The sequence below is a fragment of the Pyrgilauda ruficollis genome, unplaced genomic scaffold, assembly GCF_017590135.1.
Source record: "Pyrgilauda ruficollis isolate IOZ18807 unplaced genomic scaffold, ASM1759013v1 scaffold15, whole genome shotgun sequence".
Taxonomy (NCBI): domain Eukaryota; kingdom Metazoa; phylum Chordata; class Aves; order Passeriformes; family Passeridae; genus Pyrgilauda; species Pyrgilauda ruficollis.
The window spans coordinates 14,947,022-14,964,406 of record NW_024513654.1 but is presented as its reverse complement, the minus strand read 5'-3'; the positions used below and the strand labels follow the sequence as shown (position 1 = coordinate 14,964,406).

At 37.1% G+C, this 17,385-nt stretch overlaps 1 protein-coding gene across 2 annotated transcripts in view; it reads left to right on the top strand.

Annotated features, from left to right (window-relative positions):
• The first annotated feature begins 804 nt into the window (after nucleotides 1-804).
• Nucleotides 805-17,385, top strand: part of DNTT (DNA nucleotidylexotransferase) — a 79,666-nt gene continuing 63,085 nt past the window's right edge. Inside the window, exons 1-3 of one of the 2 annotated variants that reach the window (XM_041461456.1) lie at nucleotides 805-1,023; nucleotides 4,318-4,492; nucleotides 11,037-11,162. In XM_041461456.1, the coding sequence (XP_041317390.1) occupies nucleotides 821-1,023; nucleotides 4,318-4,492; nucleotides 11,037-11,162 (504 nt within the window). In that variant the 5' untranslated portion in view covers nucleotides 805-820. The remainder of the gene's footprint in view (nucleotides 1,024-4,317; nucleotides 4,493-11,036; nucleotides 11,163-17,385) is intronic. The other variant, XM_041461457.1, reaches the window with a different exon arrangement.

The following is a 17,385-nucleotide window of genomic DNA, read 5'->3' as shown; positions in this document are numbered from 1 at the left end:
CTCAGGGTCATAATTGCAGGAAATAGGTTTTGACTAATTTTCCTGAAACTCAGCTTGTATATCCATCTGTGATAAAAGAACTGAAAATATAATTGATGGACCTGACTTAGGAATTTTTCCACCTTGCTTCCTCATGAGAACATGAGCAATGGAATTGTAATACATAACGTTTCTGGTGTGTTCTGAAGGACTGGTAAAATCCAAATTCTCTCCTATGTTAAAAATAAAAATCCAGCTTGACATGGGAAGAGGGGTATTTACCACTGAAGTAGACTTGTGCTGAAGTTGATGCAGAGGCTGTAAGCCTAGGTCATTGTGCTCACCTTGCTCTAATAGAAATTCAGGGAGATACAGAACTGGATCCAACATGACACTGGCAAAAACTTTGGTGTAGTTCTGCAATGAGCTGTACCCCCTCCTCCAGGCAAGGAATGTAAATGGCTCCATAATCTCCTCTGTAGCTCTTTGGAGGTCACTGGGTGCTTAAATGCAAAAAGGTGGAACTGAGCCATTCAATCAGCTGAAGACCTGGTTGAAATTCTGAGAGTATTTGGCTGATCAATATTATTTGGATAGGCTTGTAGGCAGTGGCTGTTTTAAGGAATGAAATAATCTTTGCACCTCTCTGGAGTATTTCTGTTCAAGAAGTCCCAGCTGGTAGAGAGTGAGAGATGTTTCTGCTTTTGTATCACCTGCTTTTGATTTCAGAGGGGAAACAAGAAAATTACATCAAAGGGTGGTGGCATTAAATACAGCTGTTGCCTGTCAGAAAGCATGTTACCTCTATTTTACCCAAGTGAAAGCACTTCTGCCTTGCATCATGGATAGGTTCAAAACTCCAGCTGTAATCTCCCAGAGGAAGAGACAGAAAGGGTTGCATTCCCCAAAGCATTCCTGTAGTTATGAAATAAAGTTCAGTAACTTAGTCATTTTTATTCTGCAGAGGAAGATGGGGATGACCAGAAGGATGTTTTTGATGGAACTGGGAAGAAGAAAAGGTTTCAGAGTAGAAAGTGAGCTAAGGTAGGAAAATGTTTATGTGTTTTGAAATAACATGTAGTAATGCTGTTTGAAGCATTTAAATTCAATAAATGTAGTCATACAAGTGACTGTGATTGAAGCTTTTGCTATGTTTTTGGTGGATCTACTTGGCTCTTTCCATTATAAATATGCTTTAGGAGTTCAGTGGATGTTCCTGGTATGTGGTTTATTTCTATTGTCTTCTGGACAGAGAGCAGGGAAAGCACAAAACAGCACAATTTCTAATTTTTCACTTTTAAAATGTGCATTTCTAATTTATCTTAGATCTGTCAATTTTCATGGGTCTGCATATAAATTGTGTCTTTAGCTCATCTGAATCACTCATTGTTTATTTCCCCTTTGAAGTCAGGTTAAGATTAAGCTAAATTTAATGGCCAGTTTCAAAAATGAAAGAAAGTTAAATGTACAGGAATGGAAACTGTGATGGGTTGAGGGGGGCATTTGTCTACATCATCTCTGGTATTATAGTGTTTAATTTTTTTACCCTAACATGAGTGTCAAAGTTATGGCTTTTGCTTTAGTGCAATCTTGAAGAGCACTGGAGAAAAATCTTAGTAGTAAAATACCACAGATGTGGCATTTGAGAGTGGAAAAACACTTCAGATTCAGGTTTGTCTGGTTTCAGCAAACCAACTCGTTTTGGAGGAAGCCTTCCTCCCAACAGTGCTTTACATAAGTGCTGGTTATGTCATGATGCAGTTTTCCAAAAGCTGCATCATTATATAGGTTCTCTGAAAAGCTGGAGGAAAATCAAGTATTGATCCTCTCTCTGGATCTGTCTCTGGAGTGTACAACTGGGTCCTCCCTAGAAAAGTGTATTTCCACAGACTTCTCTTCAATCCCATCAACTTTGAAAGTCTGAGAAAGAAGAGAGGGTAAAATAATTTATAAAGCAAGATTGAAGCAGGTATTGAACAGAAGTAGGCAATTAGCATCTGATACAAAACGAATTGAGTTCTTGGGGGAAAAAAGAAATGAAGAGCGCTGTTCTGGCTCCTACGTTAATAATCTGTAGAGGACTGAGTAAATGCTTCATCTGGGCTGCTTTGACACACAGGTATTTATTGCCAGTATTTTAGGCTTTCTGTAAGTTTTATGAGGCAGGTGTTATGTTTAATTTCAGCTTAGCTGCTACTAGATAAAACAAAACTATTTAACTGTTGATTTTTGCTTTTGAAAATGACAGAGGAAATGCTGAATTTGTTATGTTCTGTGCCAAGAAAATAGCACAGCTGTACAGGTATGAGAGGAAACTGGAGCACAGCAGCTAAACTGCTGCTGTGAGCATAGTTATGGCAAAGTTCCCAGCTCTGCAGCTTGGTGCAAATACGTAACGTATGAATATTTTATATGAAGTGAAATAAACCACAGGAAGCAGAAGTTCTATGTCTCTAACAGTTTGGGTTTTTTTTTTAACTGAAGTATAAAGCTGTGACAGTTTAATTAAAGTAGGACCTAGCAGGGTTAAATAATAATAATAAACCTAACAGTATTTCATGGAGATTCATTTAATCTGTGTTTGTAATCTTTCAGAAAAAGATAAATTGGGATTTATTATTTTTCAATGGACTCTGCTCTACAAGTTCCACTATATGGAGGGAAAAAAATTGTGGTAGAGGATGACATGCATTTCTGAAGTACAGTCCTTTCAGTACCTTTCCTATAGTTCCAATATACAGTGTGTTTATTGCATTGGAGAGTAATTTGATAACAGTTTTGTATGAAGCAATTCCAGTGTTTGTCATTGTGATTTCATGACTTAATGAAATTGGTGGTCACTCATTTGAATACGGATCATAGAGATAGGCCAAGGAATTTTCTTGGTGTTCTGGAAGGTAATTTGCTTTGAAGTGTGCAGTCTGCCTTTAACAGCACACATCATATTTTGAAGTCCATGCCAACCAGTAATTGCCACCAGTGGTGTCCTCTCTACTGTGACAGGCTGATAGCTCCACTTCTCCAGCTGTTACAGAGGGCTTGCAGAGCAATCTGTCAGGTCCTCCTTTGTCAATTTACTGTATATGCAGAAGGCTGTCACCCTCATGGGCTACCAGAAAGTCATAGACTTTCAGATGGATGTGGCTGCCATTAAGACAATTTATGTTCCAACTCTAGCTTTCCTTTTGTGAAAATAGTGTCAAATAGTGGCCCTGCCTGCTTGTGCTTTTCCTGCAAGGAGTTTAGGAATCTGTTGCCTTATAGAAATTAATGTTGGAATATATTTTCTAGGTACTTAAGTTCTACAAGTTGATGGAAATGAAGAATTTTCTCCTTTCTCTCATGTCTTTTTCTGTGGGTGACAGCACCCTTGTGGGATGCATAGGGAGCAGGAGCACTCAGAATCATTCAAAATCTCCTACCAAATCTGTATGTTTCCAAACTTGCTGAGAAGCATCAGCAGGCCAGATAAAAACTTACAGATCATCCTAAGTATGCACATAATCTTTTCTTGAAACACAGCTTTGTCCCTGTCCATTATTTTCCTGTGACGGGTACAGAAGTGTCTCTTTTTAATCTTTAAAAGGATCACCTTTTAATCAGGTGATCCTCTCCAATGTTGTTCTTGTACAACAGTTGAAGTTTACTGTAACAATATTTGTGCTATTGTATTTTTAGGCAATGTACGCCATATAATATCTTGAATAACAATTCAAACTGTAAATTTTGTATTCACTGAACCATCAGTTTTGTTATACTGGCTTAGTATAACAGAAATGGTCTTTATATGGAGCATGTAATAAGATTTAATTCAGGAATATTTGGCAGTGCCATATGTAATGAACAGCTTCACACAAGTACAGAAAACTTAAGTATCCAGAAATATATTTCTAGCTGTAAAGTTTTAAATAATTATTGTTAACTGACTTTTTAATGTTGCAAATCTTTCACTCATTGATGAGGAGTATTGGAAAGAGGCTGTCAGGTGTTGTCAAGCAGCCTTTTAATTATGGTACTGCTTGTGTAAGCAAAATATTTTCAGAATTGCAAAGAATGTGTATTAGGTTACTGTCTATGGAAGGTAAATGATCCTTCAAGAAAGAAAATGCTGCACTTACAGGAGCTGTCAGATTACAGTCTTTCCTCAAGGCAGAGTCAGTGACTAGAATAAATATATGGTGATATGAAAACTTCCGTGCTTCCCACATCCTAAAGTACAGTATACACTACAATTGTCAGGAAGTGGATGGTAAGTAAATACAGAAATAACAGCTCTGTATCTGTGTACAGTTGGATTCAGTGAAAAAAAAAGAAAACTTTTAATGTACTTCTTGACAGTGATTCTGTCACTCATATTGTGGCTGAGAACAACTCTTACCTGGAGGTGCTGGACTGGCTGAAAGGACAGGCTGTGGGTGACAGCTCTAAGTTTGAACTACTGGACATCTCCTGGTTTACAGCCTGCATGGAGGCAGGAAGACCAGTTGATTCAGAAATGAAGTACCGTCTCATGGTAAGACAGGTAAGACATCCTGCAGTGTGAATACACTGATATCCAAAATGAATGGCTGGGATTTTATTTATTTTTTAACCTAATATATATATATATATATATAATTGTGTTGTGTTATTATTTAAAATTTTTTTTTCTATGAAATTTATATGAGTAATTCACACAGATTCAATAGAGTAGAAACATCTTCCATGCCTTCTTTATCAGTGTCTGGTAATGCTGAGTTACTGTGTCATCACAGAGTACAAACTGGTCAATACAGAATCGCAGAATGGTTTGGGCTAGAAGGGACCTTAGAGATCGTCCAGCTTCCACTCCCCTGCCATGGGCAGGGACACCTTGCACTACATCAGGTTGCTCAAAGTCCCATTCAATCTGGCCTTGAGCACTTTCAGGGATGGGGCAGCCACAGCTTCTCTGGACAACCTGTTCTAGTGCCTCAACACCCTCACTGAAAAGAATTTCTGTTGTATATCAGATTCAAATTTCCCTTCTGAGGGTGTAAAGCCATTACACCCTGTCTAGTGACTGTGCCCTTGTAACAAGTTCTTTCTTCAGCTCTCTAGTAGCCCCTTAAATTACTGGAAGGCTGCTCTTAGATCTTCCTGGAGCCTTAAGGGGCTGAAGAGCCCTGGCTCCTCTGCAATATCCATCAATGAGGCACTTGTTACTGTTCTGGTACTTGTGCTGTTTGCTCAAATACATCAATAACATGGTAAATATCCCAGGGAGAGCAATGCTGTTGATGGCATACTTGGCTTCCTCAAAACAATGCAAAAATATTAGAACTTTTGCTGTTGCAGGGTGATCAGGTAACAGCTGGGTCCTTGAAGGACCTGTGAAAAGAAGACTGATGTAGTCTGTGGACATGTGTTTACAGACTTGGCACCATCAAGTAAAATTGTGCTAAGAGAAAGAAAAGTTCTATTATATTTTTTTTATCTCTAAATGGAAGCTGTAAGTCAGAGGATGTTGAAAATGGCAGGCTGATGATTTGATGCATGGTGTTTGACCTTGAAGCAATGGATGATGATGTTTTCCTCTGATCTATATCTGACAAGTTACCTGCTAATTTCTCACATTGGAGCATGTGAGGAGCACTGGTACTCAGTACCTCGGCACAGACTGTGAGTGATGGGGGTTTGGTGGGGATGCCAGGGTGCTGTGCCCAGCACTGAGCCATGAAATAGGCCCAGCACTGCAGCTGGATGAAGCTGTCCCCTCGTTCTGCACCCGCCCGAGCCTTGCGGTGGTGGGTTTCATGTGCACCCGCAAAGAAATTTATTCATACGTCAAGAGAACTACAAGTCTGATCTAAAGCTCTCTTAAATAACGTGAGGGATTCCTGCTGATTCCTGAGGGTCTGGATTAGGCTCTCTCTCCACACTGGGACCAGAGGAGGATGTGCAGCATGTGCCCTCCTCTGAGGCACAGAATGCCTGAATATTTAACAGCAGCATTGCGCTGTTTGCTGCTTCATCATTTTGGTATTTAGATTATGAAGGATGATTCATGAATACCATCTTTTCCCAGGGAAAACTGTAGCTCCTGCTTATTTTTTTTCCAGTCATATTGCATTTTCGTTGCCAGAAAAAGATTTCCCAGCTTTTTGCATACTAGAATTACTGTTTAATAACAGTTTGGGTTGGGGGGGAGGGGGAAGTGAATACACCAGATGGAGCTGTCGCTCTCAGGCTCAGCATGATTCCATGACAGAATGTGTGTTTATATTTGAAATCCTTCCAAGGATATATTTTTGCAAAAAATTTATAACATTTTTCAGTGAATCTGCTGGAGGGAGAATAGACGAAAGAAATTAACACAAAAAGAAAAAATATAAAAGGAAGCCTTGTAACTACTGCTTTATTTTATCTTACAGGCCATAAAAATATAAATACAGGGAATGCAAAGAAGTTCTCTAAACAAGTAATGCATCAAAACATGAACAAAATCCTGTGAACCTTCCTGAGAGTTTCACATCAACATTAAAAGTAAAACAAATTACCTTTTATGTACATTCTTAATTTTGGCAATATGAGCAGACCTATAGATTCAGATAGATCAGAAAATGTGTTTTCATAAATTTTTTTCCTTTTCAAGGATAGAAACACCTTTTTTTTTCCTCCAAAATTCCTCCAAATTTGTTTGAAGTCAATAAGAAGGTTTTTTAAGTCAATGAAACTGCCTTAGTTTTATGTAAAACTCCTTTTGGAATATTGGTATAGCATAAACTTCTGAAAAAGGTATCAGCACTGTCAGGAGATCATAATTATACTCTGAGACTGGCTTTGCAAGTAAAAGCTTATATTTTTATTGAAACATAAAGATTTCATGCTAATAAATGTAGAGTACAATAAGCAAGCCAGTGACAACTATACTGGTATTTTTAAAGCTTATAAAACAAATCTTAATTATGTAGTTGCTCTGAAGTAATAAACATTTTGTAAAGCAAACAAGGAGAAAAGAAGAATTCTAGGAGTGTAGCAAATTTTAAGATAATTTTATTGTTGCAGTGTCACCATGCTAATTCTTTTTTCTGCCTTGAGAAATGAGGAAAGATTGAAGTAAAGGTTAATTTTCTTTTTAAGTACTAGACCGAACTCATACATAATGTAATTTAATTGGAATTTCACTGAAGACAAATTTGGTTCGTTATGTCAGCCTTGTAAAATGTGAAATGAAAGTGAATTAACAAACCTTGAATTCAAGCTAGATCATTAAGGTTTTGAAGTAAAAGGGATGGATTGCAGTGGGGGAATGTTTTGGGTGAAATCTTGTCCCCATGTAGTTTTGTGGTCAAATGCCCATTAATATCAATAGCAGTAAGATTTCATCCAAATAGTAGCCTATTTGGAAGGTTATTACTCATTCTCTCATTCAGGACATTTGTTTTACTGCATTAGTAAAAAGAAATGCCCTTCTTAATGCAAAACAGGGGGAATAAAGTCAGAGTTACAGACCATTAGCTAACATCCTAATTACAATTGTCATTAAAGTACATCTTTCTGTGGTAGTGACTGATCTAAGAGATGCTCTGATGTCAGTGATTTATAGAGGATAAAAGGTTGGTTGACCAGATTTAAGATGGACAGAATTATTATTGATTTGTTCAGTCACGGTTGACTTCTAGGGTTAGTAGCCATCATTTAGTTTAATAAGCTTTGGAAATATGGTAGCCAAGTATCTGCTTTGAAAGGGAAGCAAAATATTTCTGTGGCAAAGGTCAGCCCTTGTGCAGAGACACCTTTCCTAGCACAAGCAGATCGGTATCCTTGACCATAGCAGGACATGGACATGAATAGGTACACAAGGGCATCCCCGCACGGCAGAAAGTACTCATGCTTCCTGGGATATGGAGGAGAAAGAGACGGAGGGGAGGCTTTCAGAGGGATAAAAAGAAAGGAAGAGATCCATAAGGGTTGCTGCACACTCAGCAGCCTTAAGAACTGTGCTGTGACTGCATCTCTTCTGCCTTTTCCTCAGTCAGAACCCAGAAGTTGTTAGCTAATTAGGTTTTTTTTGTTTGGTTGGTTTTGTTTGTTTGTTTTTTCCTAGAAAAGAGATTTATTTATTTGAAGAAAGGATTTTTCTCCACATTAGAAAAAGAAAGTATCATCTTTTGATCCTTTGTCTTATCATGTGCCAGGAAACATATTTAACATTTTCTGGAGCATCTCACTCTGTTTCATTGTGAAAGAGAGGCTGTAAGTAATGGAAGAAATCCTTCATACTGACAGTCTGAGTTTCTCAGGAAATAAAAATGAAACGTATAAACTGTCAGCCTTCTCTTCATAAAATGCTGGATATCAGAGGACTTTATTATTTGGTCAGTGCTGCCTGGGCTTTACAGAGCTGCTGGCTGCTTGTCTGTGAGCACTTCATTCACTGCTGCTTCATTTTGTCCCTGTTATTTCCCTATGTCGTTACACTTCTTGGTGTGTAAAAAATAATTGACAAAGAGCAAAGTCATCCCCCACAATATTAATTCTGCAACCAAGTCTGTCTGCTTTACAAATTGATGCTAGTGGTATAGGCTGTTTCTCCTGCTTATGCCATGTGGAAAATGTCACTGTGAAAGAGTACAAGTGACATTCACTGCAGCTGATGTGAGGTAGGAACTCTGACTAGCTCTAGTGATTAGGTAGCCTACACATGTGGATATTTTTCAGTAGTTGCCCCTGTGCAGTGTACTGCAAATTCATTTTAATGTAGAGTTATCTAAAAAAAGAGGAATTTTTAATGCTTATATTTTTCCATATTTCTTTCTATCTTTAGTTGTTTGTTTCCATTACTAGAAATTATTTTTGGTCTAATGAGTTTCCAGGATTCCTTGTTCTACACTGTAATTGCTATTGATGGAAGTTTAGGTTTGTCCTGTAATCTGTACAATTTTTTCCCCATCCAGTTTTCCCACCAAATATCAGTTTGAGCAGTATCAATTCAGCTCATGTTCTGCTGCTGATAGGTCATTTCTACAGTTCACATGTAGGCATTATAACATTCCCTGCAAATCAGACTGTATTAATTATTGTTTGTCAGATGTTTTTCCTGTTAATTTCTATCCAATTTTTTTTCTGTTCTTATATATAATCAAGGCCAGTTAACTAAATGCATAACTTTTACTGATTAAGGAAAATGCTCAAATATCTCTACTAAGGCAGGAATAGGATGTTTATGTCTTGTCTATCACACTCTTAAATGCGTAGATTTTCTGCATTAGTTTTGCCCTCCTCCACAGTACCAGCTAAGTCTGCATGTAGGGCGCTTGTTCTTTGTGTGTCTGTGTCCTAGAGTAGGTAACAGCTTATTATATATTCTATTCACTAACATTCTGTTTGTTCACAGTCTTTGCAGCTGGCACTATCATTTCAAGCAATATATTAGCACTAATCAATCATAGTTTATATCATTTAAAATCAATTTTAAAATATAATTCAGGAATGTGTGCAAGAGAGGATGAGTAGTGTTGCTGTCCTGACTGAAACCCATTTTGGTTATTCCCAAGGCTGGTCTTATGCACAAAGTTGCTTTCTTCCTTTCAGAGTCTGCTATGAGAACCACCATATAATTCACTGCTCCTTCAGTAGTGCAAGCAAATACCTTTTGTGTGTATGTGAATACTGTTATTTAACTACTTTGTATCAAATACAAAGGCAACTTAGAATGAAATTATAATTGTGGGTGTGGTTATGAAGATACACACCTGCTTATAGGTTTGCTAGCCTTTGTGCGATTGGATACAGGGGAAAAAGGGGTCATCATTCCATTATTGGTGTGAAAATTCATTTATGTATTTTTATGGCATTTTAAATTGTAATTGTTGAACCCTTTCCCTGTGGCTTTTGGATAGTGCAATGGAATAGGTTTTTGCCAAAACTTTTCAAGCAAAAGGATCAAGACCAAAAAATACAGGGAACTGTTGAAGGTACTTCATGTTCCTGAAGTATTTCAGATTTGGCACATTAAAGTGAAAGAATTGAAGGACTGGATATATAAAGCAGCAGAAAAACCAGTGTGAGATTGCCTTTTCCTAGGTGCTTCCTAGTCAGGACATTCACATGTTGAGGACTTGTGCTCAGGACTCCCTTTTGCCAGTGGGGATGTGACTCTGCATCCTGCCTTTCAGGAGAATTCCCATCTTTCAGGGGTGGGTTTCTCACAGACCTGTATGACCTTGGTCTATTTTGCATGGAGCAAAATTAGGTGAAAAGTGAATGAGCATGGAGGCAGCCTGGAGTTTGGGAAATGCCCATTCAAGTCTTGGCATTTGGCTCCTTTTCCTTTCTTTGGTGAATGTGTAAAAATGATGTCTGGATTGGATCAGCATCTGTGGGAATTGGCTAAGGGAGCAACCACATCACCAGTTGGCTGTTGGGTGAATGAAGGATGGTGATTACTCTTCTGTAGCTGTTTATAAATGTTTCCTGCACTCTAAAATGACCAAAATTAAACGTTTAGCTGAATGAATTAAATCCAAAAGAAAAAGTTTTCTATCATTTTACCTGCAAAAGGGGAGAAAAAAATTTTGTATGAATTGGAAATCGAGTTTCCTCCACTACTAAATTTAGCTACAGACTGAAAAAGTCAATTGAACGTTTCCCTTTGGTCTAATATCCTTAATCTTGTATTGAATAATCTAGTGTTTTCTGTGAAAACTCTGTGTTTTAGAGTTTATCTGCTCTTAAAGTTTTGTAGTTTTTCAAAGTTACTGCAGTAGTGAGAGTAGTAGAGACACACATAATTTAGAAAGACCTGTTTTGTTTGTTTGTTTTTTTTTTTTTTAATGGCAGTGCCATTGAAAACTCCCTGTAAGAACTTACTGCAGAAAATCAAAAATCCCAGTAATCACCAGATAAACTGTACTGTCAGTTCAGCCCATGTGAAATCACCTGTTTTTCATACCAGGATGGCAGGAGCATTATTATTTTCTTGCCTGCTCTTCAAAGGTTTGTATTTTGGGCTCATGAAATGTACTTTTTTTTTTGTATTTTTAAGCTATTTGCTGTGTGTGTCACTAACTCTTCTTTTTTTTTACCCTTGTTAGGAGCAATCCCAGTCTCCTCCTCTGAATACACCTGAATTGGAAATGCCAGCATTTATTGCAACAAAAGTATCTCAGTATTCATGCCAGAGGAAGACAACTTTAAATAACTACAACAAGAAATTCACGGTAATATTTATTCTATTTATAAAATAAAAACTAGTATAATTAGAGTAATTACTGTAATACTTGCCTCAGTGTTGCTCTGTCACCCTCAGCAAATTCAAGAGTAAACAGGCAGCATAATAACAATTAAAAAAGTTATAAATCTGCCATACTTAAATTAAAATTGAGTGCAAGCTTAATTGCATCCTCTAAGTATTGCTGAAAGCTTAACACAGTGGATCTTTAAATACATTTATAGCTTGTAAATACATGAATTTTTAAAACTAATGATAGAATAACATTCCAAAAAAAGTCTTTCAGCCTTTCATCACAGTCTTATTTGACAAGCTGGAAGTATGATAAAGTTTGGTTTAGGTGAGTCCAAGGTTCTTCATGGTTCCTGTGCTGCCTTTTGGTTTGCCCAAGTTCAGTTCTTCAAAGTATGGTACTAAACTTCAGATTTTCACAACTGGGCAATTATGAAAACAGATTGCATGTTAATTACTTTAACATCACAAAACCCCCTTTGAATTGTCTCGTTAAACAGAAATCTTGGAGACTATCATATATCCTATTTAATGCCCATAAAATTTCACATTTCAGAGGGTATGAAGGGTCTGAGTCCTCTTGTCTAAATCCTCTGGAGTTCTTGTGCTTAATGGCTCCTTATGGCTCTAAATACTCAGCGACCACTGTTCAAAAGGAAACATTTCTCAGAGACTGTAACATAGTGCAGCATTAATGTATCTGGCATAGTTACATGCATATGTTTCAACTATAACATCAAACACTTCCTCATTTTTCTAAAGCTTTATTATGTATTTTGTTATTATTTATAATTTTTATGATTCTACTTTGTGTGTTCCTGTAAATACACAAAAAGATTTCAAGAAAATATTATTTGTATGATTCATATAAAAAGAATAGCAAAAGATACCAGTTATTTGTGAATATAAATCCTTTACAAGGTAAATACTAAAACCTCTGGGTATTCAAAACTAAAGATAAACCTACAAGGAACTCAAAAGCATCTTGCTCTGGGAATGCACAGTTAAAAATTAAACATCCTAAAATTTGGCTTGTAGTTATGTTTCGAAATAATCAGCAATTATATCAAATATGTGTTACTATTTATGGTAATCAAGGAGGTTAAACTGTTTGCTTATTTACAAAAAGTCCCTCTTTGAGCAACGTGATGGGAATTGAATTTTGACCCTGTTTTGAGCCTGAGGTTGGACTAGAGACCTCCTGAGGTCCCTTCCAACCCCAACATTACCAATATTCCCAAAACTGCTGCTTTTGAAATGGCTGCATTTCCCTACCTCCTCCTAGAAAAACAAGGCTGTGATTCTAACCATTTAACCTCTTGAAAGCAGCAGTTCTTTTTCACACTTTATAAATATCAAATACAAGCTGCTGTAGGGGAAAATGTCAGACCAAACATAGTATGACTGAAACATTATGTAAAATATCAAATTTCTTGGAGAAATAGGAAGTAAGTGTCTTAGTTCTACACTTCCTGAAAACAGTAGAATGTGGGACCTGGCTCTTTGAGTTTTCTGTATTACAACTTTTGGTCAGACATTCAAAGGTAAAAAATTAAAAGGAATGTAATGGATAATGGCAAAGTAAAATGGTTGCTCCCAGAAGGCACAAAGTTGTTCATTTAATTGTCATTAGCATTTAGACCACATTCTTTGAGTGGTTGCTGTTATACCTGTGTTTCACAGAGTCAGTCCTAAATTACTTCCAGGTTTATCAATGCAGCAGTCTTAATGTCAAAGTACAGCTTATATTTGGTACGTGAATATAGCTGAACACATTAGAAGTGGGGCAGTTTGATGATGGGAGTACTGAGATTCCCTTCTGTTACCCTATATATCAAACATTTCTGGGTAGACCCTGGCTTTTGTGGTGACAAAGGTGCCAGTTTTTAATCTTCAACATATTTTGAGAGCAAAAATTTCTCAGAGTTCATGCTGTGTTTTGTTTCCAGAGGTGGAACTGGGCAAGTTTATATTTCATGAGTCTGTCTAGAATCAGCATCTTGACAGTTGTAATGGAGCTCCTCAGGGCTGTTGCCCTTATTCCTCACAGCCAAAGCTGGCAATGACAGCTGAAGGGCTGGGTGTTTGTGGGCTGCCAGAACTGGCCCATGCCTTGGAGAACTGCCAGTTAGTCTGCCTAATGCCACAGGAGTCTGATTTTTAGATTTGCTGTTGTTTTGTTGGACTTGTATTAATCCTGTAATTCATGTTCTCAAATAAAAGCATTCCAACAGATTTCTCAGTGCAAACACTTAGCAAATGCACTGAAGCATTGGTGTAATTCACTTGTGCATGCTGTGGGCAGCCAACCATTAAATGACAGATTTTCCTTGGGTCAATACCATACATCCTGAAAATTGGGTCCAAACCATCTTGAGTTAGGTGTTGATGGTAGCATTTTGTTATAATAATCTTATTCTGTGGGTCAGGCTTGTTCCTTTTTCTTGCAGATATTCTGGTTTTTTTGATTAGCTTGTCTTCTGATTGTGCCCATAACAGGGGTACAAACCTATTATTTGCTAATGCATTCTTCAATGAATTCTTGGATTCTTCCTTTTACTGGACTTTACCCTGATATGTTGTATCCAGTTCCCCTTTCAAATAAGTAGGAATTGTGTTTGAGAAAGTTTAGTAATTACATTGGAACAGTCACTAATAGGCAGCAAGGTGGGTGCAGCAGCATTTATATGTCCTGGTTTCTTGGGAGAGGCACTTTAGGGGACTTGATTTCTGAAGAAACTGATAATTAGTGATCCTTTTTTAATCTTGAGTCCTGTTCTGCATGTATTTCATCATGAAAGAGTACTTATTGAAAAAAAGTAGCAGAGATATTTGATTACAGCTCATGAGGAAAAAGTGGTGGTTTAATATACTAGGTGCAATTTCTATATTCAAATGTCTCATGTTTCCTGTCTGTTGTAATAACCAGAAAATAACTTGCAGAAAGTTACAACAAACAGTTTTACACCTGGAAGAAGCTACAGAAGGGTTGACATAAATTGCAGATGTTAAGGTTTTGTTATTGCATTCAGGATGGGGCAAGTCCCAGTCAAATAATTTATGAGCTCTTGTGTAGTGAGACTTGTGGTGTGAAGAATACACTAAGAATGTCAGATGCCAAGGAGTAGACACTGGAACCATGATTCATTTGATGGGGTAGGGATGCAACTGCTTCAGACTGGGTCTCTGTGCAGTCTTTGGGTCCCAGTGTCCTCTGGCCTCGAGGCAGGCAGGCCGGGGACCCCTGCCATGGGCTTTGCTGACCTGGCTGCTCCAGGGATGGCCCTGAATGCATCACCCTACTTACAGGTGAGCTGTGGCTGCTCAGATGGGCAAAGCTGCAAAACAAAAGAGCAGATCCTTTGAGTAGAGTCTGTACCTTAGCAAGTTTCCTTTATGTTTGTCTTAAATATTAAAGTTATTATGGAATATAATATTCCAATATTGTTCTCTGGCTTATTTGTAGCTATCTTCCCTCTCCCACTGAAAATATACCCTTGGAGGCTGCATTATGTTTTCTTGTGCTAAAATAAAAGGAGTCATTCTGCTGTGCCCAGGAGGGGTTGTTGGATTTGAATACTAATATCAGACTGCAATAAAATTCAGGAAGACTTTCTTCTGTGAGGAAAAAACAATTTAATTCTTACAGAGGAAACTAATTAAGTCAGAGGCAAATGGTTCTGTGATTCTGAGGCTTATTGCTAATGCTACTAGATGTTACTCTGCTTTGCCTGTTACTCATGGTAATGAGAATGTGGATGTTTAGCATGGGAAAGATGCCTGGTTTCCTTTCCACTATGTTAGAGAAAAATAAAACAAATATTTCTTTCTTCTTTTGCATCTACCGAAGAATGTATCAGTTTGAGGAATGGCTCAAGCAGTTATTATTATTATTTCATTTTAAAACATACCTCAGAAGATCCTCAATTTTAGTTTTATTATGAGCTTGGGAGCTATGTAGTAGAAAACTACTAACTGAATGGATACTCTTAATAACATGTAGCGTCCCACTGACACAGCTTGCTTCAGTAAAAATTCTGCAGACTGCACCTCTGAATTATGATGTGAATGTGTGCAAAGTGTATACCTATTCAAAATTAATTGATTGTTTGGTCTAAAGAGTAAATATGTATTCAGATTTTTAATATAAATGGGAAAGTGCTTCATATAATACAGAGTACAAATACTTTGCTACTTTTCAGCAGTTTAAATTTGTGTGATACATCAATCTATGTTACTTTCTTTGACCATATTAATGTATGTAATATATATGTATTTTATATTTCTTATTACACAGTGCATCTATGTAGGTCATTGTTTTTATGTGATTAACACTAACTGCATTTCTGTGCTGTGTCAGCAGGCCTTTTTTCACATTTGTATTGTTTTCTTTTACATAATGTGGAATGATATGAAAACTTCTCATGAATTCCTCTCTGTTTCAAGAAATGAACTTGTAATTGTTTGTTAATATGAGGAGCAACTGGAACTAATATGTTTATTTCTTGTAATGGTGTTTATGTAGGGACCCTGAGATCATGCACATCAGCTCTTTTGTTTTTCTAGCTGATGTAAAATAACATGATAAAATCTTAGGATCTGGGAAAGTGTTGGTATTTCAGTCCAGATACAAAACCAAAAAAGTCAGGCTGAACAAAAAGAGGTAATTTCGTTTATTTGGAAGTCACTTTAGTCAATATTGCAGGTTGGCCTAAATTGCTTAATTCTTCTTGAAATAAGCACCTGGAAGTATTTATTTGTTCTCTCAGCCTATAAAAAGGTTATTCACATGCCAGATATCTCCTCCTACCAAAATACAAAATTGAGATTTACAGTGGTGGAAGAGAGAGGAAAATTATTTGAATGAAAGCTGCATTCTAATACTTTGATTGATTTTGAATGGTCATTAAACACTGATGATGCTGATGTGATGAGAAGTAGGACCTGTTCTTTGGATTTGCAACCTACTAAATAAACACGTACAAAAGAGTGATTGAGAGGGAAAGCAGCTTAACTCAAATTGCTGTTCTGAGTATAACAGGTTCTCAAACACATACCATGTCAGATTTTTGAGTTTTTTTAGTCACAGTGTGCTATTTAGCTCTGGCAGATTGAATTTACTTGTATAACTGCGTGTTAATATTGTTTTAATTTGTGCTGCAGTAGTGTTTGCAGACTCAAGTAAGATAGGGGCCTTTTTTATGAGAGATGCTGTACAATCACATTGTGAAAGCATTCAAGCCCTGGAGTGTTCACAGTCCTAATAGAGAGTAAATGGAAGAGAAACAACGGTAGTGAGGTGTGAAGCAGCTTTCCAAGGTCTGGCAGCAAAGCTGTGAGTGTAGGCATGGCTGTAAGACAAGTGCCCTCTCCATGAAGCTGTAAGAAATACTTTACAAAACAGATTAGATTTAAAAATGGGGTTGTCGTATAATATTTATGATTTCTGTTCTAGCAGAGTCTTAAATTGAGTTTATTAGAGACTGTTTTGCAAGTAGCAATGGACCAGCTCTGACATTGTTGTTGAGAATAGTTTAAAATAGCACACGGGACCATTAATTTGTTTTGCTTTTTTGCATGACATGTAATCTGATAATCAGGCTGAATGTTATTGGGTCAGCTGTTCAGCAGACAGAAAGTAGCGTGGTCTTACTGGTTATTATTTTTTTCTGAGAATCATTCTTATATATTAGTTGAGAATCTTGCACTTTTTGTTGGCTTCACGTGAGTGATTTTTAGCATTTATAGTATTTTAGTCTGCATTTTTTGCACATGTAAGATGATTACTGGTAACTTGATGATATTAATGATATTTTATCTTATTAGTTCTTAAATACTAGATATTAAATGAGAGTCAGAATTCCTCTCTACATCTGTCACCTTTCTTATTTTTAACACAATCCAGCAAAATCTTAGTGGGTCTTGGATCTGATCCATTGGAATCTGGAAGTGCATTTAAACCCCACATTTTTGCATTGTCCAAGTCTCACCAATAAACATTCCACAATTTCAGAGACAGAAGTAAAATTTTCAATAAGTGGAGAACTGAAATGTACCCCAGCTCTGTTGCGTATTTAATTAGAGCAGACCATGCAGAGTACTCTGAAGATAATGAAATTCTCATGTGCTGGAAATCTCTGGAAATATAGTTTCTTTTTAAGCTGGTACTTTTTAAACAGGTAATCTGAATATTAATCTGA